General features: G+C 41.3%; 1 protein-coding gene across 2 annotated transcripts; it reads right to left on the bottom strand.

The window, feature by feature from the left end:
• Positions 1-5242: 5242 nt before the first annotated feature.
• Positions 5243-12826, bottom strand: LOC138962668 (uncharacterized). Of its 2 annotated transcripts, XM_070334574.1 has the most exons (7): positions 12500-12784; positions 11890-12040; positions 11324-11386; positions 8670-8753; positions 7980-8042; positions 6137-6220; positions 5243-5479 (listed from the first exon to the last, which is right to left on the bottom strand). In XM_070334574.1, the coding sequence occupies exons 2-7, from the start codon at positions 11975-11977 to the stop codon at positions 5430-5432; spliced, it is 432 nt and encodes a 143-aa protein (XP_070190675.1). In that variant the 5' UTR covers positions 11978-12040; positions 12500-12784; the 3' UTR covers positions 5243-5429. The 2 variants fall into 2 exon arrangements, with proteins under 2 accessions (XP_070190675.1, XP_070190676.1); XM_070334575.1 differs by lacking the exon at positions 7980-8042 and having other exon boundaries at positions 12500-12826.
• Positions 12827-22162: the final 9336 nt, after the last annotated feature.

Here is a 22162-nt window from a genome sequence, read left to right on the forward strand (position 1 = left end):
GGCACGGTTGGCCTAGTGGTAAGGCGTCCGCCCCGTGATCGGGAGATCGTGGGTTCGAACCCCGACCGGGTCATACCTTAGACTTTAAAATTGGCAATCTAGTGGCTGCTCCGCCTGGCGTCTGGCATTATGGGGTTAGTGCTAGGACTGGTTGGTCCAGTGTCAGAATAATGTGACTGGGTGAGACATATGAAGCCTGTGCTGCGACTTCTGTCTTGTGTGTGGCGCACGTTATATGTCAAAGCAGCACCGCCCTGATATGGCCCTTCGTGGTCGGCTGGGCGTTAAGCAAACAAACAAACAAACAAAAAGCAAAAACACTTTTGATACCTTCGGCGGGCTGTAACAACACAGTTCAACGACCCATCCCACTCGACCAAAACGCACCAATTTTACGTAATTTTTAACGTTTCAGATCTTACATTTTACAACAACAAAAACACAACAAGAGTGTTCTGATGTAACTTTTCACTGGTAACTATCGATTGTAATAATTTTTTACTCAGTCTTAACTGGTTATATTAATATATATAATAAACTCACACAGTCTCTCTGGGCTGCAGAGACAGTAATTACGTCCCTTTACTGAGAAGGCTCTTCTCACTGCATGGTAATCTAGGCTCTTGCGTAATGTGCAAGTCTGTGCGCTATATTGATATGATTGATTGTTGCAAAATGTTGATTCAAATTAAAGATGATTTCAGCCTGTTGTAACAAACTAACAATCTACTCTGAGAAAAAAAATCATTGTGTTCAAAATAGATCGAGACAGCAGCAATTAGCTGGCTGCATGCGCTGAGTGTTACTGAGAGAATTGTTACACAGTGTACCCCCACACCCCCAATTCAAGACTTCCCCTGTATAAGACCTCGCTTTTTCATATATCTTATTCATGACCTGTGAAAAGGGTATACTTTTTTGTGCCAGCCGAAGGGTTGCCATTTCTAGAACGAGGCAGCTCGTTTCCGGAAATGCGGCGCTTTGTTGGAAATCAAATGAGGTTTCGGGAAATCCCGATTATTCCAACTCTGCCCCGGATTCTTACTTTGCGCCCAACAGTTGTTGTAACATACTTACCTCCCTTGTAGGAGTCATGTAGGTCTGTGTGTAGACCGTCCGAGACTTGGGGACACACACACACACCGGCACACGCGCGCACACACACAAACACACATACTGACAATGTACACAAACAGACAATCAAAGTAAACTGACACACAACTACATCTTCTAGTTTTGCAGTGACTCATTACATTTAGTCAAGTTTTGACTAAATGTTAAAGCCATATGTACTCGATGACTATACACGCTAATTGCTTTGAGACAGACTAAATTAAGTTCCCTGCAAAATATTGTGGTCTAGGACCCCTTAAATGTTGAGATATTTGAATTTTCATTTTGATCTGGATCGTCCTATTTATAGATTTGGCAACACATGTAACGTTGATGCAAGGGAGAGAACACCGCGGCTTTGTTGACATCCTCACTTTTTCAGAGGCTAGAACAAGCTGTAATGCATGTATTATGGTCCGCGCATGGTGACGTATCGTCATTATATGGTCTTATGGTGCGTTTGACATCGATTGTGGGCAAACTACACTTTGTAAACACGGGAGTGCGTTAGTATGCCTTTAACATAGAGGGGGGAATCGAGACGAGGGTCGTGGTGTATGTGTGTGTGTCTGTGTGTGTGTAGAGCGATTCAGAGTAAACTACTGGACCGATCTTTATGAAATTTTTCATGAGAGTTCCTGGGTATGATATCCCCAGATGGTTTTTTTCATTTTTTCGATAAATGTCTTTGATGACGTCATATCCGGCATTTTGTAAAAGTTGAGGCGGCACTGTCACACCCTCATTTTTCAATCAAATTGATTGAAATTTTGGCCAAGCAATCTTCGACGAAGGCCGGACTTTGGTATTGCATTTCAGCTTGGAGGCTTAAAAATTAATTAATGACTTTGGTCATTAAAAATCTGAAAATTGTAATTAAAATTATTGTTTTATAAAACGATCCAAAATTACGTTTATCGTATTCTTCATCACTTTCTGATTTCAAAAACATATAAATATTCGGATTAAAAACAAGCTCTGAAAATTAAAAATATAAAAATTATGATTAAAATTAAATTTCCAAAATCGATTTAAAAACAATTTCATCTCATTCCTTGTCCGTTCCTGATTCCAAAAACATATAGATATGACATGTTTGAATTAAAAACACGTTCAGAGAGTTAAAAAGAGTAGAGATATAGAAAAGCGTGCTAAGCGCAACCGCTACCGTGCTTTTCTGGATTGTTAATTTCACTGCCTTTGCCACGAGCGGTGGACAGACGATGCTACGAGTTGCAAAGTTGCAAATGACCTTCTCTTAGCTCTCGATCAAAAGCATGTGTCTGTCCTTTCTCTATTAGATCTCTCGGCAGCATTTGACACTATTGACCACTCCGTTCTCCTGACAAGACTTCACAATTCTTTTGGTATTTGCCACACTGCCTTAGCTTGGTTTAAGTCCTACCTCACAGACCGCTCTCAGATAGTCTCCATTGACGGCTTCCAATCTGCTCCATCCCCGTTGACTTTCGGTGTCCCCCAAGGATCTGTACTTGGCCCGGTGCTATTCATCATGTACACGAAACCAATATCTAATGTCATCTCTCGCCACTCTGTTTCCTATGAAAGCTTTGCTGATGACACTCAGTTACAAAAATCTGGCCCTATTACTGACCTCCCCAACACAATCGAGACAACTAAGAACTGCATCTCTGACTTGAAATTGTGGATGACCGAAAATAAATTGAAACTTAATGACGACAAGACCGAGATCATGCTAGTTGTACCCCCTTCTCTTAAAAAAGAACCATCCCTTCCTGCCCAAATCTCTATAGCTGGAACTGATATTCAGTTGGCTTCTCAAGTACGAAACCTCGGTGTCATCTTCGACGAAACTCTCTGCTTCAAACAACAAGTCTCCACTGTCTGTAGAAATGCCTACTATGAACTGAGAAAAATTAGCTCCATCCGCCACTGCCTTTCTTCCGATGCTACAAAAACCCTCATTTGCTCTCTCGTTCTTTCAAGGCTAGATTACGGAAATGCCCTTCTTTCTGGTTCATTTGACTATCTCATTGAAAAACTGCAGAAAGTACAGAACACCGCTAGATTAATCACAAAGACCCCTAAAAGACACCACATCACACCTGTTTTGAGATCCCTTCACTGGCTGCCTGTAAGAAGTCGTATTCAATACAAAATTGCATGCATTTGTTTCTCTTTCTTTCATGGTACAGGACCTGCTTATCTCTCTGAGATGTTATCAAAATATTCAAACCTCTCCTCTCTTCGCTCTGCAACAGATACCAATGTATATACTTACGGTAGTAAACCAAAAAGAAACAGAAAATCAACTAACTATGGATTTGAGAGATCCTTCAAGTACCAGGGACCTCTTGTCTGGGAGAAAATCCCCCGGAGCATTAGGGATTCCCAGTCACCATCTGCCTTTAGAACAGCCCTCAAAACACACATGTTTAAGTTAGACCTCTGAAGGAGATCCCATGATCGGTGAGTCATCGGCGCTGCCACGTGTATTATCTACTAAAGTGTGGCGTTCATGAGGATGTGTATGTGCCTGTGTGTGTTGTACTAGAATAACGTATGCGTACATGGAATGACATTGCGGGTTACCTGAACATTGACAATGACGAAAGAAAGATTGTGTGTGTGAGTGTGTGCGCGCGCGTGTGTGTGTGTGTGTGTGTGTGCGTGTGTGTGTGCGTGCGTGTGTGGGTGTGTGTGACCATGTTTGAATTTATTCGGATTTAGTTCTCTTTCCTTGTTTGTATTATGATTGTGTAAGTGTAAAGCGCTCTGGGCTCGTCACCACGAGGTTTACGCGCTATATAAGTAATCGTTATTATTATTATTATTATTACGAGTGTACGGTCTTACGGAAAAAATGCAATGCGTTCAGTTTCATTTTGTGAGTTCGACTGAGCTTGACTAAACTGATGTATTTTCGCCTTTCGCGACTCGTTTTTACATTTAGTCAAGTTTTGACTAAATGTTTTAACGTAGAGGGGGGAATCGAGACGAGGGTCGTGGTGTGTGTGTGTGTGTGTGTGTGTGTGTGTGTGTGTGTGTGTGTCTGTCTGTCTGTCTGTCTGTGTAGAGCGATTCAGACTAAACTACTGGACCGATCTTTATGAAATTTGACATGAGAGTTTCTGGGTATGATATCCTCAGACGTTTTTTTCATTTTTTTGATAAATGTCTTTGATGACGTCATATCCGGCTTTTCGTGAAAGTTAAGGCGGCACTGTCACGCTCTCATTTTTCAACCAAATTGGTTGAAATTTTGGTCAAGTAATCTCCGACGAAGCGCGGACTTCAGTATTGCATTTCAGCTTGGTGGCTTAAAAATTAATTAATGACTTTGGTCATTAAAAATCTGAAAATTGTAAAAAAAAAATTTTTTTTATAAAACGATCCAAATTTACGTTCATCTTATTCTCCATCATTTTCTGATTCCAAAAACATATAGATATGTTATATTTGGATTAAAAACAAGCTCTGAAAATTAAAAATATAAAAATTATGATCAAAATTAAATTTTCGAAATCAATTTAAAAACACTTTCATCTTATTCCTTGTCGGTTCCTGATTCCAAAAACATATAGATATGATATGTTTGGATTAAAAACACGCTCAGAAAGTTAAAACAAAGAGAGGTACAGAAAAGCGTGCTATCCTTCTCAGCGCAACTACTACCTCGCTCTTCTTGTCAATTTCACTGCCTTTGCCATGAGCGGTGGACTGACGATGCTACGAGTATTGCTGCGTTGCATTGCGTTCAGTTTCCTGTGAGTTCGACAGCTACTTGACTAAATGTTGTATTTTCGCCTTACGCGACTTGTTTTTTTTTTGCGCAGCGGCGGGACACTTTGAAAGGCCGCCGCCGGGGCCGTGATGCTCAGCCGCGTGCATATTGTATGCAGTCATTTCTTCTCTCTCTCTCTCTCTCTCTCTCTCTCTCTCTCTCTCTCTCTCTCTCATTCACTGACACACACCGTGCTCAGACACAGACGTGACACACACACACTGACACGGCACACACACTGACACTGATACGTTACGAGTGACACACGGCACACACACGCACACACACTGACACTGACACACACGGGCCGTGGCCGCCGCACACACACTGACACTGAAGCGCGCGTGCACACACCCTTTCACATTCTATTAATCATGTTTATTTCAGAACTCAAAATACACTTTGTGGAGTGTCAATATATATGAACATATATACAGTTTATAAGTCTTCCAAACGTCCTGGCAAAGTTTGTGGTTGTAACGGTCATGGCAACTTTCTGTCTTTTTCCTCTGTCTTTTTCCTCTGTCTTTTTGCTCTGTCAGCCCATACACTAGGGCCCCATGGGCATATGAAAATTCGTAGCGCGTTTTGGTTTTTCATCTGAATGGGAGAAAAAGATAGAAGGGGGGAGGTTGGGTAATTAAAAGAGACCAAGTTTCAATAAGTCAAAAAGAAAGACGAAAACAAAGAATAACAAACCTCATCTTCCATCCTGGTACTGAAAATGTTCAGTCAATACTTGACTGAAGGTAAAAAGAAAAAGAAAAAAGAAAGAAAGAAAAAAAGAACGAGAACAGGGAGGAAAAAAGAATATAAAATAATAAGGAAAGAAAGAAAGAAAGAAAGAAAGAAAAAATAGCAGATTAGGCGGATTCGTTATATGGTGCATGCATTTAGAAATCTCACAGGAAATGATTACAGATATATAAATAGACAGACAGGCAGACACGCACACAGGCACGCAGGCAGATACACAGGCAGACAGACAGACAGACATACAACTTGACCAACACTGGCAGCAGAGACTGTAGAGTACACAGTGTACTCTACGGCGTCTCTGCCGCTGGAGACACTGAGGTGGCAGAAAGAGACAGAGAGACGGACAGGCACTAGACAGATACACAAATGGCCCGGTAAGATTATAGTCTAGATTCACACAGCATATCAGTCTCTTCTCTTCGTGTAATAAAGTTCTTCATGTATAAAACATGACCCAAGCTGAATTTAAATTAGGGAGGTTTGGTTTCAATTACAAACCTGATTTTTTAGCGACATCATTCGTGTTTCCCGTGGCATCAGCGGCTTCACCCACGGTTTTCGTGTCATTCGCAATGTTGAGAGCTGCCAATAGACATGCAGACAGACCGTTACAATAAACACAAAACGAGCCGACCGGTAGCAGCAAAAAGGACAACGTGACTAGACTGAAATTGCTGATTAAACGTCATATATTTCAAAAGTTTCAAGGGATAGATACCATAGAGTGACGGATAATAGCGACAAAAGGGAATACAATTCCGATCTTTCTTTTTTGGAATATACATCACCACAAGCAGATTTTGAAACAGTGCCTGTTTATATGTGCTCATGACATTACCGTCCGCCGTGCCAAGTTTGGTGGGCAAAACTGTGACTGTCGTGGTCGGCCGGTTCAGAAGTTATTAAAAGTGCAAACAACATACAAATGTACAGCACTCAGTGTCCTTGACCAAAACCATAGACAGATGAATTCTTGATAAAGCGTAACTTTGAAGATTATGCATTGATCGATACACAGCATTTTATCAAAAAAGCTTCCTTGGTTTGGAAGTCATTTATTTTAAACGACAGTCGATCGAACTGCGGACGGAGGCCGAAGGACAGACGCCAACAAACAACAATCGGTCCTCCTTCCTTCCCTCGAGGACAACAATTGACAACAGACAGAAAACAAGAACAAAGTAACATTGAAAATGTACTCACCAGAAACATGGAAAATAAAACACGAATAAAAACCGGTTTTGACCCAGAGTCTTCTTCAGCAAAAAATAAAAAAAATAAAAAAAACGTTAAATCGTTTAGTCAAAACTTGACTAAATGTACAAAGATTCCCATCTGTCTTCTTCTTGAATGTTTTTCGTTTTTCTCTTTCTGTCATCTCTCCTTTTCAGTATAATTTATTTTTATTATTGTTTGCTGATGAAGACTCTGGGTCGAAACCGGTTCTTATGCGTGTTTACATTGTCCATGTTTCTGGTAAGTACATTGTCATTTGTTATCTTGTCACTCTTGTTCTTCTCACCCGCAGTCTCTCTTATTACTAAACAGACAGAAAACACGCCCTGGATCGTGGAACGCCTAGTTGTGTCCACCGCAGGTGCTACACACTTTTATGTCTCCCGCACGCGGAAGCAGAGTTGAAATATCGCAAAAGAATTGCTCTGTGAAGGTATGTTATGGCAGATCACATTATTTATTATATATATTCAGAAGCAGAATTTCTTAGGCTATAAGTACAATATTTTACTTTGGTCTTGTTGTGTACTCGTGAACAGTCGCGTTCGATTTTCTGCCGAAGTCAGTGAAAATTATGCTGAGAGGTCTCAATTTCTTACAAATTAACCCATAACTACCATTTGAATCACTATTCTAATACTCACAGTTCAATTTTCGATACCTTGCAGACTTGTATGCGCGTTTTGGGGCACCAGCATCGCGGATAAGCTGCTCTAATCTAGCGTTATTTTGTGGTACTCGATTCTCAGTGGGTAAGGTCTCCCGCACACACCAGATAAGGTCACCCGCATCAAGTTTTTGCCGGAGTACGTGCTACGCCCCCCCCCCCCTTATCTTATGTAGTACACGAGAGTATAAATGGTAAGAAAACTGGCTGATCCAATGCAAAAAAAAGTACTGGTCAGTATGACTAGTATAAAGTTCAACACAAGAGAGTCTTGGTTATCTACTAGTTTAAGGCATTTATTTGGAGACACCTACCACGTGGTTGGTTTTGCGGGGGACATAAAAGTGTGTAGAGCCTGCGGTGGCCACAACTAGACGTTCCCCGATCCAGGGCGTGGAAAAGCGGATTCAAACAACAGAGCACGCGCACGAAACTCACAGGCCAACACAGCGCCAGGAATGGAGCCATAGGTTTTAATGGGATCCATTGTGCTTGTTTGATCTGCAAATCATGCCAATCACTGTAAACTGACAATTCGACCGTGTCCTCAACTAATTAATTGGGCTTAGTCGACTGACCTCGCGAAGTCTACTTCACGAAGCTGGCTGCACGAAGCTTTGACACTAAATGTTCGATAAAAAGACTTCGCGAAGTCTTTGCGAAGTTGACTTCGGACTCAATTAAGGACAACCTTAACACAGAATTCAATCTTGCATAGGTTTGAGTTTTAACTGAAAAAATAACAAGGAAGATTCATATTGATGCGCTTAAGATGTATATTAGACTGACAATCCGCTAACATAAATTGCCGAAATTTCTAAATTCACTTGTGCACTTGAGTGGTTGAATAGTATATATCTTCTGAATGAACCGGCACAATTGGGGATTTTGATACATTTTGTGTGTGGACACTTTAAATTTTTGATAGCGAGTATTTTTAAAGGTGAATTTTCTAACGCATAAAGAAAGTCGGCACTGTAAGTCGGTTTAGAGAGAAAATTGGTCGGCCAGTATCAAAGGACATGAATTTAAATGTTGAGTTGTTTTGCTTCGCTAAAATCATTTCTCGGGTAAGGTGTAAGTGTCTTTTGCTTGAAATCATGATTTGAGAGGTTTGGTTTCACAAACCTGAATTTTCAGCCACATCATTATTGTTGTTTCCCGGCGCTTCGGCACCACCCACAGTGTCCGTGTCATTTGCCATGCCGACAGCTGGCAACAGACACAGATTGCAATATTCACAAAATGAACCGACGTAGGTATACCAGAACTTGCAGCAGTTTTCACCAGAGGAAAAAGTGTGAAATAGCTTGTAAAACTGCTCATAGTGCGGAGGTCATTGAAAAGCATATGATGAGACCGAGCGAGTCAGTGACGATCGACAGCAACAAAAATGAATAGTACAGTTCCAATATGCATGTACTTCTTTATCTGAATAGTACATTTAATAATAATAATAATAATAATAATAATAATAATAATAATAATTGTCAGTAAGTACTGGTGTCACATGACTGATGTGAACCAGTTGATTGGCTAATGGCGATGCGCTAAAACTGTTAGCGCACTCTTGGAGTGCGCTAACTTTTCCACAGAGCGTATTCTTGCGCCCTTTGCCTAAGCAAGACTGTGCTCTCATCCTCAGAATTAATTAATGACATGTAGCTTATATTCTCCACAATACCAAATGACCATAAATTCCCTGCTTCTCAATTAAAGCAGAAGTGGGTTTTTTTCTGACAGATTGCATGTGCCTGTGCCAGTGCCAGTGATCTAAAAAAATAGAAGCCGCTGTGTTTCATCTAATTTTCGCCGACTTGCATAGATTCTTCTCATATGCCGTGTTAGTGGCATGTAGCTTATCATCCACATTACCAAATGATGAGTTAGTATACAATTCCCAGCGGCTAACAGAAAACACAAGTGTTATTCCGATAACGTACCAGCTAGACCAGTTTGGAAGACTGACTCGATCGACTCTGTAGCAGACAACACAGAAATACGACTACATCAGTTCAGTAAATGAATGGTTTCAGAATTATTATTTCAAAGCAAGAACAATCGTAATCGAAAACGTGTAAGGTTCAGAACGTTCTTACCATATATAAGATTTATTAGCAGCCTGCCTCATGCGTACAGACTCAGTGCAGACTGCAGTCGTTCCATTGCCCAGGTTGGCAGGTAGCCTAGCAGACGACATTAACCCCGCTCAGCAAATTAACATGTTGGGCAAATGTGAACGAAAAAACGATGGGGATATAATACGTGTAGGGTTCAGAGCATTCTTATCGTTCATGTTTAGTATCAGACTCCCCGATGAGCGAAGATAGAACACGAGAAATGTGCCACATTTGTTTTGAAAATGTGCGAACCGTCGAGTCCCGCTTTGAGTCAATTCAAGGGGAGTCACTCCGCATAGTCAATCCGTCGAAGCTCGACTGGAGGTTTCGAATCGCAAATAATGAAGAGCCTTTCTCCGAGTTCAAATGAGGTCTCTCTGAAAGATCATCACTGTTCAGATTAACGCTACACTGGAATTTACCAACAGAAATTAAAATGCGTGTGACGAAAGCACGACACACTTGAGACACCCCACACAAAAGTAGATCTTTACTGTGCACGACCTGACCACACAGTTATGCCTATTCAAATGCGCATTGCAAAATGTGCGTTTGGAATCTTCTTTTTTCTATGGCGGTACTGACAATATCGTTATTGAAACAATCCCAGTGCACTAAGGGATTTATAGAGCAAATCTCGAAAATAATTATTGAACTCAGCGCTATGCGCTTCGTTCAATAATGAATTTTCTCGATTTGCTCTATAAATCCCTTAGTGCACTGGGATGTCTCAATAACTTAAATAATAATAATAATAATAATAATAATAATAATCTAATGACAGCTTATATAGCGCAAACCACAGTAATTTATGCTCTCCGTGCTTTACATTTTAACTATGAATAAGAGCATACTCATAACATCTAAAACATATTCATTCTAGCAAAATAACTTAACAATAAACGTACAACCAACACATTAGCCACTTATGGACAATACCATGACGATGTAATGTATTACCGTGTCCAGTTTGATTATCAAAGCTTTCGTGGCTGGTTCAGAAGTAATTGATAGTGCAGACCAATGATTTTGACTCTGACATTAGAAATATGAGTTCTTGATATAATAATTATATCTTTCATGATTATGCATAGATAATTTTATTAAAAATGCTTCCACCACCACCACCACAACAAGAAACTGAGAAGTGCTACAAACTGACATAGGTTATTTCAGAGCTGTGTAACATTTTGTGACATGCATTTTCAGTCCTTTAAATGATTATAACGTTTAATAAATGGCAACTACAGAATGAGTTTTTTGTACTTTTTTTTCTCTCAGTAACATTCCATTTACATAATGATACAAACATGCAACACAAACATAGTATATATTTTTGTCTTTTTTAAATTTCTTTTATAATTGTTAGTTATGAAATCCATATCACAACCTTTAATTCCATGTTACGAAGTTGACTCGTACTTTAAAACCCTTGTAATTTACTGAACGTAGACAAACCAAACGTGCAAGTATGTCTAATTCTTTATCTGCAGGCTAAGGATATATATGAAACCAAATCTTATAGATGAAACCTATTTCTATGGTTAAAATGTCTGAGTTAATTAAGTAAAGAAATGTCATCTTCAGTCGTAAAATGGTTTCCACTGGTACACAGCTCAAGTGAATACCCCACAAGCAAAAAAACTCAGCAAACAAACTCACAGCTCAACACAGCGCCAGGAATGGAACCATGGGCCTTAACGGGTTCCTGAGTGGTTGGTTGGTCTGAAAATCATTCCAGTCACTGTAAACACTACTTGTCTCTAACAATGATACGGACTGAAAGAGAGAGAGACAGAGAGAGAGAGAGAGAGAGAGAGAGAGAGAGAGAGAGAGAGAGAGAGAGAGAGAGAGAGAGAGAGAGAACTTTATTTTGTAAGGATAGAAGGTTTAAGGCACAATGCCTTGTCTTACAATCTGCAATCAGACAAATAAACATGTAATTTAAGCAGATAAAAATACCGACAAGAATTACAAAAACGCTTGATGCAATCAGGATTGAAAACAAACAAACAGAATATGTTAGGAAAACAACAAAATGACAAACAAACAAACAAACATAACAGAGCCGGAGAGAGGGCGTGACTCGGTGTGTGTTTGTGCGTGCGTGCGTGCGTGTTTGCATGCGTTCGAGCGTGTGCGGCATGCGTGTGCGTGTGCGTGAGCGCGCTTGCTTTTGTCTGTTTGTTATTGTTTGACATGCATGTCCGAGGGACATTGAGACTAACCATCATTGTTTGACTGGGAAGCGACGAGACTCAGAGCCACCAAGATGGCAGTCAGCAAGAGAACGACGTTCATTTTTTCAAGTGTCATTGTGTTTTCTGCAACCTCTTGTCAGTTTCAACCCGCTCTGCTCGCCGACACTTTTTGCTACAACTGACATGATTTGACTGAGTTATGTACAAGAAATCGTTGACCGAGTAATAAGATCATTATGTGTGTGTGTGTGTGTGTGTGTGTGTGTGTGTGTGTGTTTGTATGTATTGCGTGCTTCACTGATTTTTGTTTCCCCCTTCTTTTTGACCACCTTTCAATCTTCATAGCTTCTCAAGTTATGTGTACTGTTTTGTGTATACCTCTGTCATAGTATTTTCACTTACTATGATTTCTTAAATTGCCATGTTTTCGTGTTTGTTTCATTTCCTTTATTTGGTCTAATCAGTCTAATCAGTTTACATCTACAGGACGTCTTTACATTTCAAAGTTCTTGTTGAATACGATCGCATTGGAAATGCATAAATCCCCTCAGTACACACAAGCGGAATACATACACTTTCCTTAATTATCTTTTGTGCCACAGAGAAAAATGAAAATTCTTAGTTCAAGTTAACTCACCGAACAGCCAACTCGACACAGTTCGCCACACGCTCAGAACGAAGTCAGTGAAACACGACAGACGTCGGCACAGGAGGTCCTCTTATCAACGCATCATCTACACGGTAAAAAAGGAAGGGCTGTTAATTACCGTGGTAAGTTATTGCGGCAATTACCCAGCTTTAGATAATTACCAGATAATGTCCCTTAGAAGGTTTGGAGGTCTGTGAGGACATAAAGAATCATTCTCCCTCTAATTACTCCACAGAACAAGCCGCTGAAGCAGACTACTGCAAATGTCACTGGAGCGTACCGGACAGATTTGTTATCCGTGAATGAACATAACCGCTGCATGTTTATCATTCTCTTGAGAGAGAAAAAACACACCAAGTAACAATAATAGATAAATCAGTGGGAAAAAAATATGACAAAGAGCAATTGAGCACTATTTTTTTCCCTTTCAGTAAAGGGTAAAAGGAGAGTCGGAGTAGCATAGTGGTTTCAGTAGTGCGTGCCTTTCCCGCTGACTGAGACGGCTCGCAGGGCCAGATCCAAGGGGGGTTTCCTGTTGCCCTCCCCCCCCCCTCCCCCCGCCGTGGCCTGACCATGTACCTCCTCTAATGGTAAAAACAACAACAACAACAAAAAAAGCCATATATATATAACATCAGACATTGTGAAAGAAACAATTGAAAGTCAGCAGAGACTTTCTTCCGAGATTTGTTAAAATCTCTTAGCAGAGAAAGAGAGAGAGAAAAAGTATCTTTTCACAGACAGCCTCTCCTCAAGGGGGACCGAGATTTACAATGCAAAGTCCCTTTGTGGGGGACGTATCACAAGGAAATCTAGTCCTGAGGAGGACGTACCAGTGTTTTTGTACCTAGACCAGACACGTGTCTCATCAGTGGTCAGGTGGTCTTTCTTTTTTTATTTGGTGTTTAACGTCGTTTTCAACCGTTCAAGGTTATATCGCGACGGAAGTGGTCAGGTGGTACTGATGGCGAAAGGTGTCAACCCATGGTATCTGAATGGTAGCTTCTGTTGGCATGGGAGACTACCCTCATCTGACAACCCCAAGGGGATATCTGTGAAGAGAAACACTTTGATTTAAGGCCAAAGTGTGGAATTGATATTTATTAAGAAAGAATTTAGAAATTTAGACAAGTTTTAACCAAGAAATTAGGTTAAAACAAGGGAAATTTGAAAAAGCCTAAAGGGAGGTAACTCTGTACCAGCCTGCAGATCCAGAATTGGATACGCGAACAAGTTAGATCTAATTTTGAAAAGGTTAACTTTTCACTGCTGTTCAACACAGGACTTGGTTTAGAAGTTTTCTGCAAGACTTGTTCAATATATATATATTGCCTTTAATACTCATGACAAATACTCCCAGAATGCGCCAGCTTGCACATATTTTAATCTAGATTGCTTGGCACCCTCAACTAATATACCCCCACCAATTTCATAGTACGGACCGAGTCAAAGATTGAAAATAAGGTCACAACAGTGCCGCCTCAACTTTTGCAAAAAAACCGAATATGACGTCACGGTCATCAAAGATATTAAGCAAAAAAGAAAAAAAACCGGTGTCGTGTTAATATTTGGAAGAATACAAAGTTTTATACACATCTGTGGGGTCCTGATTTGGCCTATATGGTCCGCTGATTGATGGCCGCTGGAGCGGTCATCTATTGGAATGCATTCGGAGAGGTGACATGTCTCGTTTTGTTACCGTTCTCACGAGATCAGTCACAGGTGGTTTTTTTCTCTCTCTCACTGTATGTATGTCTTTGTCTGTGTCTCCCTCTGAGTCTCTCCGCTTCTGTCTTTCTATGTCTGTCTCTGTCTATGTGTGTGTGTGTCTCTCTCTCTCTCTCTCTCGCTCCGGATCTCTCTCATCCCGGACTCCTGGCACACAGGTCAAAGCAGAGGTTAACTTGAGTGCACGTGTACGTAGCAGGAGGGGGGTGATTCGGGTAAGAAGTGGGGTAAAGCACTTTGGTCTTCAGTCTTTGGGTTATGGCTTTCAGTGGAGAAGATGCCAACATGAATTTTTCCTGCGGCCATCAATTGGAATGCATTCGGAGAGGTGACATGTCTCGTTTTGTTACCGTTCTCACAAGATCATGCAGTTACAGGTTTGTTTTTCTCTCTCCGTCTCTGTATGTATGTCTGTCTTTGTCTGTGTCTCCCTCTGAGTCTTTCCGCTTCTGTCTTTCTATGTCTGTCTCTGTCTATGTGTGTGTGTGTGTGTCTCTCTCTCTCTCGCTCTCTCTCATCCGACTCCTGGCACACAGGTCAAAGCAGAGGTTAACTTGAGTGCACGTGTACCTAGCAGGAGGGGGGTGATTCGGGTCAGAAGTGGGGTAAAGCACTTTGGTCTTCAGTCTTTGGGTTATAGCGGCTTTCAGTGGAGAAGATGCCAACATGAAATTGCACTATGCTCTACTATTTATTGTCCTTGTCTATCGGACACGAAGAAGGGAAGCCGTAGGCTACAATCGCCCCAGGCCATATATACTCTTTGTTTCCTGAGCCTGGACCATTGAGACGGTTACCTCATAGATCTGTTCATTCTTCAGTTTGTCGGTGTCAAAAGTTATACCCCCATTCCACACAACCGTTCTACCAACCAAGGAATGCTGCCACAACAATGGAACGCTGCGCAAACGACCGTTTTTTGGCATCTTTCAGCAGCGTCTGACCATAGTGGCAGCCGTCCTTGGTCGGTAAGGGAACGGAACCTAGAACGGATGTGTGGAATGCGGGTATGACAACTCAGTGTGTGAGAGCGCTACCGTTGCGTTACCGTTGTTTTAAGTTCCTTTAACGATCCAAGCGTTCCGTTACCGATGGGTTGAGGTTCCATTACCGTTCATTCTGATCGGGAGGGGAACGGCTAAAAATTTGAACATGCAGCCCAAACTCAGCCGTCCCTACCGTTCAAAGCAGTTCCGTTAACGATCAGTTACGTTCATTGCGGTTCTGCATAATTATGGTCCCGATCCCTCCCGTGCCCGCACCCTTCCTTGGTCGGTACGGGAACGGGACCTAGAACGGTTGTGTGGAAAGGGGGTATAAGACTCGACCACTTGTGGTGGAGACAGTTGGAAGATCTCTGGATATAATTGAAGAGGAGTAGTCTTCCTTTTAGAAAATGTGTACTCTGCCTTGCAGATTACAAATTTGTGCTGTCGGGGCTGGGTAAAGGGAGTGGAGGGTAAGGGGGTGGGTAAGCGAGGGGTAAGAGAGACGAAAGAGAAAACTGGACAGGGAAAAGTCACTGCCTGAAGTATTCAATAAAGCCACACACACAAAAAAGAAATTACCACATATGCAGGTTTTCAATTAATATTTTTGCAAAGTATCTGCACAAGCATGTGTGCCTCTGTGAGTATGTTCGTGGCTGCTTTCATGGGGTGCCTGTATCCTCAGGAATTTGAGGATTTCTTTTATCTCTCTTTTTCTGACACCGTTGATTTAACGTCATTTTTACAGGACAGTTTTTTTTCCTTTCAGTTATAAGTTGTAGTAGTTTGACCTTATTGTTTTAGGATAAGTAGAGCTCGTTCACCATTAGCAAAGACTCACTCAGTCCGTCAGTGTGCCTGATTGTGTGTGATGGGGGGGGGGGGGGGCTCTCGCGTGACCGGCCATCTGCAATGCCGTACGGACAGGTTTGCACTGGCCCAAGGGTGTCCGTTCATGAGAGGGACTGCTGTAACAGCAAAACTAGTGTGAAACATAAGTAATCAATTTATGCACTTGACTATATCAGTTCACAACATGGACCTATCACTCTTCTTTGCATGTTTAAATGCCTACGGATTTTCAAATACTCTGCAACACATGTAACCCAAATTCAACATGTGCCCGTACAATACCGCTTCTTTTATGAAAACATTGCTTCGGCCATGTTGATTTTAATCAACCAATTTTCTTGTATTTAATTGCTCCACACAGACACACACCGGCACACCCATCCACACACACCGGCACACCCATATCCGCACACACACACACACACACACAATAATAACGAGACACCACACTTCTTTATCATAAGCCATAAACAAGTCGCGTAAGGCGAAAATACAACATTTAGTCAAGTAGCTGTCGAACTCACAGAATGAAACTGAACGCAATGCAACGCAGCAATACTCGTAGCATCGTCAGTCCACCGCTCATGGCAAAGGCAGTGAAATTGACAAGAAGAGCGGGGTAGTAGTTGCGCTGAGAAGGATAGCACGCTTTTCTGTACCTCTCTTTGTTTTAACTTTCTGAGCGTGTTTTTAATCCAAACATATCATATCTATATGTTTTTGGAATCAGGAACCGACAAGGAATAAGATGAAAGTGTTTTTAAATTGATTTCGAAAATTTCATTTTGATAATAATTTTTATATATTTAATTTTCAGAGCTTGTTTTTAATCCAAATATAACATATTTATATGTTTTTGGAATCAGAAAATGATGGAGAATAAGATGAACGTAAATTTGGATCGTTTTATAAAAATTTTTTTTTTTTTTACAATTTTCAGATTTTTAATGACCAAAGTCATTAATTAATTTTTAAGCCACCAAGCTGAAATGCACGCTTCGTCGGAGATTACTTGACCAAAATTTCAACCAATTTGGTTGAAAAATGAGAGCGTGACAGTGCCGCCTCAACTTTCACGAAAAGCCGGATATGACGTCATCAAAGACATTTATCAAAAAAATGAAAAAAACGTCTGAGGATATCATACCCAGGAACTCTCATGTCAAATTTCATAAAGATCGGTCCAGTAGTTTAGTCTGAATCGCTCTACACACACACACACAGACAGACAGACAGACACACACACAAAATCGAATTGAGCGAATGTTAACAGGACGGAATATGTTATACAAGACGTGGGAAAATAATCACATTTTAGGCTTAGTAAGTTCCAAGTTAGTTGAAAATCACCGCCCATGCGGACTGGGTGGCCGAGTGGTAACGCACTTGCGCTCGGAAGCGAGAGGATGCGTGTTCAGGCCTGGGTCAGGCCGCAATTTTCTCCCCCCTTTCCTAACCTAGGTGGTGGGTTCAAGTGCTAGTCTTTCGGATGAGACGAAAAACCGAGGTCCCTTCGTGTACACTACATTGGGGTGTGCACGTTAAAGATCCCACGATTGACAAAAGGGTCTTTCCTGGCAAAATTGTATAGGCATAGATAAAAATGTCCACCAAATACCCGTGGGACTTGGAATAAAAGTTTTAAAAAATCCATCTCACACGGCATTAAGTCTCAATGCGCCACTAATAGTCAGAATGTTGACCCTGGGCGTTAAATGGAAGAAGAAGAAGAACAGCGCTAAACGGCGGGACCGTTCACATGGCAGACTTTTCACCGACTGACTTGGTCTCAGCGACTCCTGACACTGAGACTTTGAACCAACTAAACTACGGTGGAACGTTGGTTCAAAGTCTGCCATTTGAACAGCACTTTACAAGAATTTAATTAAAAGGATTGATCCCTCATTTTGAAATCTGTGTGTCCTTATAGTTCTTTTTGAAACCGCGCTTCTCAAAACTTTTAGGAAATGTGTGTCTTGAGGGTGATCTTTCAGGGGTTAGGGCATTTTTCACGTTGAAGAGAGATACAGAAAAGAAAAGTACGAGAAAGACAATAAAATCATGTGCCTGTAAATGTCAGCTGTAACACTAACTATACAGGACCAGCGAATTCAGAGCCTGTGTCAGAAATCCTCGACAAGACTATTAACATAAAGTTGGGCTATCCAGTCAAATATAGCACGTGTGATCTTATCCCCACAGCGTGTGTCATTCCGATTCTCTCGTGATGATGTCAGTATTATTACAGTGTCTGTGATTCATGATATCTACAGCCTTTGTCACATTCAGTGTTGACGCGGTACGATTGTTTTCGTGCCCGGTATTTAGTTACGCCGGATTTCATCAAAATATATATACGACTTGTGTCTGTCTGTGTGTGCGTGTCCGCGATGAACGCCCAAGGTTCTCGATGGATCCAGTGTTTCAAATTTGGTGGGCATATTCAGGTAGACCCCGGACACAACCTGCTCGATGAGATATTTGAACACGTGCTCTCAGCGCGCAGCGCTGAACCGATTTTGGTTTTTCTCTGGATCCATTCCCAGTAACTCTTCCTTATCTTCTCCAGTGTTTTCAGCGTTTATCTCCCTTCCTTCGTGTGGCGTCAATCCATATTCCCGTTTCTATTTTTAGAAGGTCACTGTCGACAACGCTCAATCCATATTCCCGTTATACTATTTTACTCTTCTCCAGTGTTTTGCGCGTTTATCTCCCTTCCTTCGTGCGGTGCGCCGGCAAAGCCGGCGTACACCCGGCAAAGCCGGGTATTCGGCTCGACTTCTTCCCGGCGAAGCGGGTATTCATCTAGTATCTATTTTATTCAGTCTTCTGTTGCTGGATACGAAATACAGCGTAAAGGGGCAAACTTCAGAAAACGAATTTTTTCAAATAAACTTAATGTCATGGTCAATTGTCCGCCATGCAGAAATGACCAATGAACATGAAGATAAAGTCTACAGAATGATTAGAACTTCAAAACTATCGGGTTTGTTTCCCGATCGTTGTTGAAGCCTTCCGCCTAATTTTCAAAACACTTGTCACGGTTTTCTCCGTCCGCAAGATTTGGTACCTTGCAACAACTTTCTTGACACTTGTCTTTGTCAATATTATCCACAACAGTTACAAAGCACGTCAGTCCGCACACCAGATGTTGTACTCTAAGGCTGTCTTTATATGGCGCAAAATAACGTGTGATGGGTATGAACAGTCTTAAAACGTCAACGGCAAATTATGTAGAGGTTACATGCCGAGTCTCAGTGATTATCAAAAATAATGGTCGAAGTTAGCGGATCATGAAAAAAGCGAGCTTTAGCGAGCTTTTTCATCAGTGACCGCGAACTGAGACCATTATTTTTGATAATCACTGAGACGAGGTGTGTAACCTCTTTATTCCTCCTTTCTTCAGTTATTCAAAGAAAAGAGGAGGTTTTTTGCGAAAGTTTGATCGAATCCTATTCACTCAACCAGTCAACCTGCGCAGGCGATCGATTAATGCGCGGTTGTATAGTTCCGTGCAAATCATTCCATTCTGTTAACACTTCTTGTCAGTTTTCCTATTTTGGACTAAAATCAAGTACACAGATATGCTGTTATTCTGCTGTGGCGGCAAAGGCAGATATTGTGTGTTCTGTATATGTTTTGGTATCGGTTAGGATAATGTTCTTTCGTCAAATGGGACTAGCAGACGAACTTTTGCACCCGTGTTCCAACGTTAAAAACTGTATGAAGTTAAGTTTTCTGGGGAAAATAGTGTATGAAACCGCTTTATGTTGTTTAAATTGATGAGATGTGTGCATTTGGTTGCGTGTGATCTGTTTATTAAATGAAATATTGTTGAAAACTGACCGTCGGATTGCAGTCTGTTGTCGAAGAAACTGAGTGAAAAGAAGGGGAACTACTCTTGTCGCTAGACAAAGTATGAGTTACTTGCCTTGGGAAATTGCTTGTGATGAACGTCTGATCTAGATTCAGAAAACAACCGAACTCATGGATTTTATATGGAGATTCATGTGTTCAGGCCTGTAGTTGTTAATTTAAATGCGGTATGTTTGTATTGTTTGCTCCAGAGATGCATACTTCGTACATTAGAGCGTTCGGAACTTTTCAGTCGCAAAAAGTAGTACCGAAACAGAACAGCTTCTCAACCCATTGCACTATCGAGGATTCAGGCTGTTGCTGGGTCGTTATTTGTTTGGTTGCTGGGTCATTATCGAAAAATAACTACCCCTACAAGTTTACAGAGGTAAAGAAGCAGAGGGGGGAATAAGTTTAATTACAAAACCGGGAAAAAAGGCAAAACAAAAACCACATGTGAGGTTTGCCTGCAACATGTTTTTATTTCATCTATCTATATATATATTTACGGCTTGTGTCTGTCTGTCTGTGTGTGTGTGTTCGCGATGCACGGCCAAAGAGTCTGAAATATATCGCCATCCAATCCTAGCGTTGATTGAAGCTCTCAAGGTCATACACGCCGTATAGATGGGGTTTCGGGTAGTGTTTGCTGTACAGAATTCTGTACATGATTTTCAGCTTTATCTTTTTAAACTCGTAGCCACGGATAGTCATAAATAGACCTCAGCTTTAAAGAGACGTGGGGACTGAAGCATGGTAGTCCTTGGATCAGTGACAGTTGGAGCTCGAAAGAATCACTGCTGTCCCTTTTTGAAATTGTGATGTAAAAAACGAAGAAATTATGGGACAGGATAACTTTTTTTCTATCTGCAACATGTAAAAACAACCTCCTGTAAGTTTTTGAAAGTATATTTGCTGAAAGATAATATAAGATGTTTGGTGGGTTCTTGACAGATCAGCGTTTTTGTCGGTCCGAGGGGATGTTCCCTGAGGACCAACAAACTTTCTTTCTTTATTTGGTGTTTAACGTCGTTTTCAACCACGAAGGTTATATCGCGACGAGGGCCGAAAGGGGGGAGAGGGGAAAGGGGGGAGATGGGATAGAGCCACTTGTTAAGTGTTTCTTGTTCACAAAAGCACTAATCAAAAAATTGCTCCAGGGGCTTGCAACGTAGTACAATATATGACCTTACTGGGAGAATGCAAGTTTCCAGTACAAAGGACTTAACATTTCTTACATACTGCTTGACTAAAATCTTTACAAACATTGACTATATTCTATACAAGAACCACTTAAAGGCAGAGTAAGCCTCCCGTAAACCATCACAGATACGGTCAGGCTTTTACACACAGTACAAACACCCTTTCATTTAAACACTCACCAATTGAGAACATCCTAGGTGCCCTCCGTAAAGAGCGAACAATTTTCAAAGAATTTATTTTTGCGTGGTTTATCTTACCCCTGAGCCATCGTGAACCCGTGTGATCCAGTTTTCCCTTTTCACAATGCAGTCGTCATAGTTAGTCATTTGAATGCGACTCGACGTGAGCTTATCTACAATAGCACGGTTTTTTATGCACGAAACAACGGCTGTGGTTCACAAGAACTCTAGCGATGGCTTTTGACTGTTGAGAGGAACGGCGATTTGCACTGATAAACCGGCCGTCGTCTGCTACGACCCTTGCGTGACCCTGCTTCCGGGCTTTTCTTTTTTTAAACTTTCACAACTTCGAATTGTTCTGATCTTGTCTTGATGAAAAACGAATTCTTTTATGATTAAAGAATGTTTGTGTAACAAGCTGTCAATTTATTACTTAGATTTTAAAAGTTAGGTCTAGCGCAAAAACGAGGCGCCGTTGTTGTTAACGGAACACGTCTACGAAAATAAATTCTTGGAAAATGTCTCACGCTCGACAGAAAGCAGCCAGGATGTTCCCGTTCGGTGAGCGTTCAAATGGAAGTATGCTTGTACTGTATTTAGACGCTCGGGGAGCTCTGTGATGGTTTACGGGAGGCTTACTGTGCCTTTAACAAGGGTTTTTTGTTTGTTTATTTGTTGCTTAACGTCCAGCCGACTACGCAGAGCCATATCAGGACGAGGAAGGGGGGGATGAAGGGGGCCACTTGTCAAGCGATTCCTGTTTACAAATGCACCAACCCATTACTTGTGTCCCAGCAGGCTCTAGTAAAACCAAATCAACACCTACTGGAAGACCACCAGCTTCC

This window comes from Littorina saxatilis, linkage group LG3 (assembly GCF_037325665.1).
Source record: "Littorina saxatilis isolate snail1 linkage group LG3, US_GU_Lsax_2.0, whole genome shotgun sequence".
Taxonomy (NCBI): Eukaryota; Metazoa; Mollusca; class Gastropoda; order Littorinimorpha; family Littorinidae; genus Littorina; species Littorina saxatilis.

Coding starts and splice junctions, on each gene's coding strand:
- LOC138962668 (XM_070334574.1), bottom strand. CDS start 11,977: ATGACACTTGAAAAAATGAACGTCGTTCTCTTGCTGACTGCCATCTTG. Junction 8,754..11,323: donor TCCTGGCGCTGTGTTGAGCT/GTGAGTTTGTTT, acceptor GTCTGTTGCCAG/CTGTCGGCATGGCAAATGAC. Junction 5,480..6,136: donor TGATGTCGCTAAAAAATCAG/GTTTGTAATTGA, acceptor TCTCCCATTCAG/ATGAAAAACCAAAACGCGCT.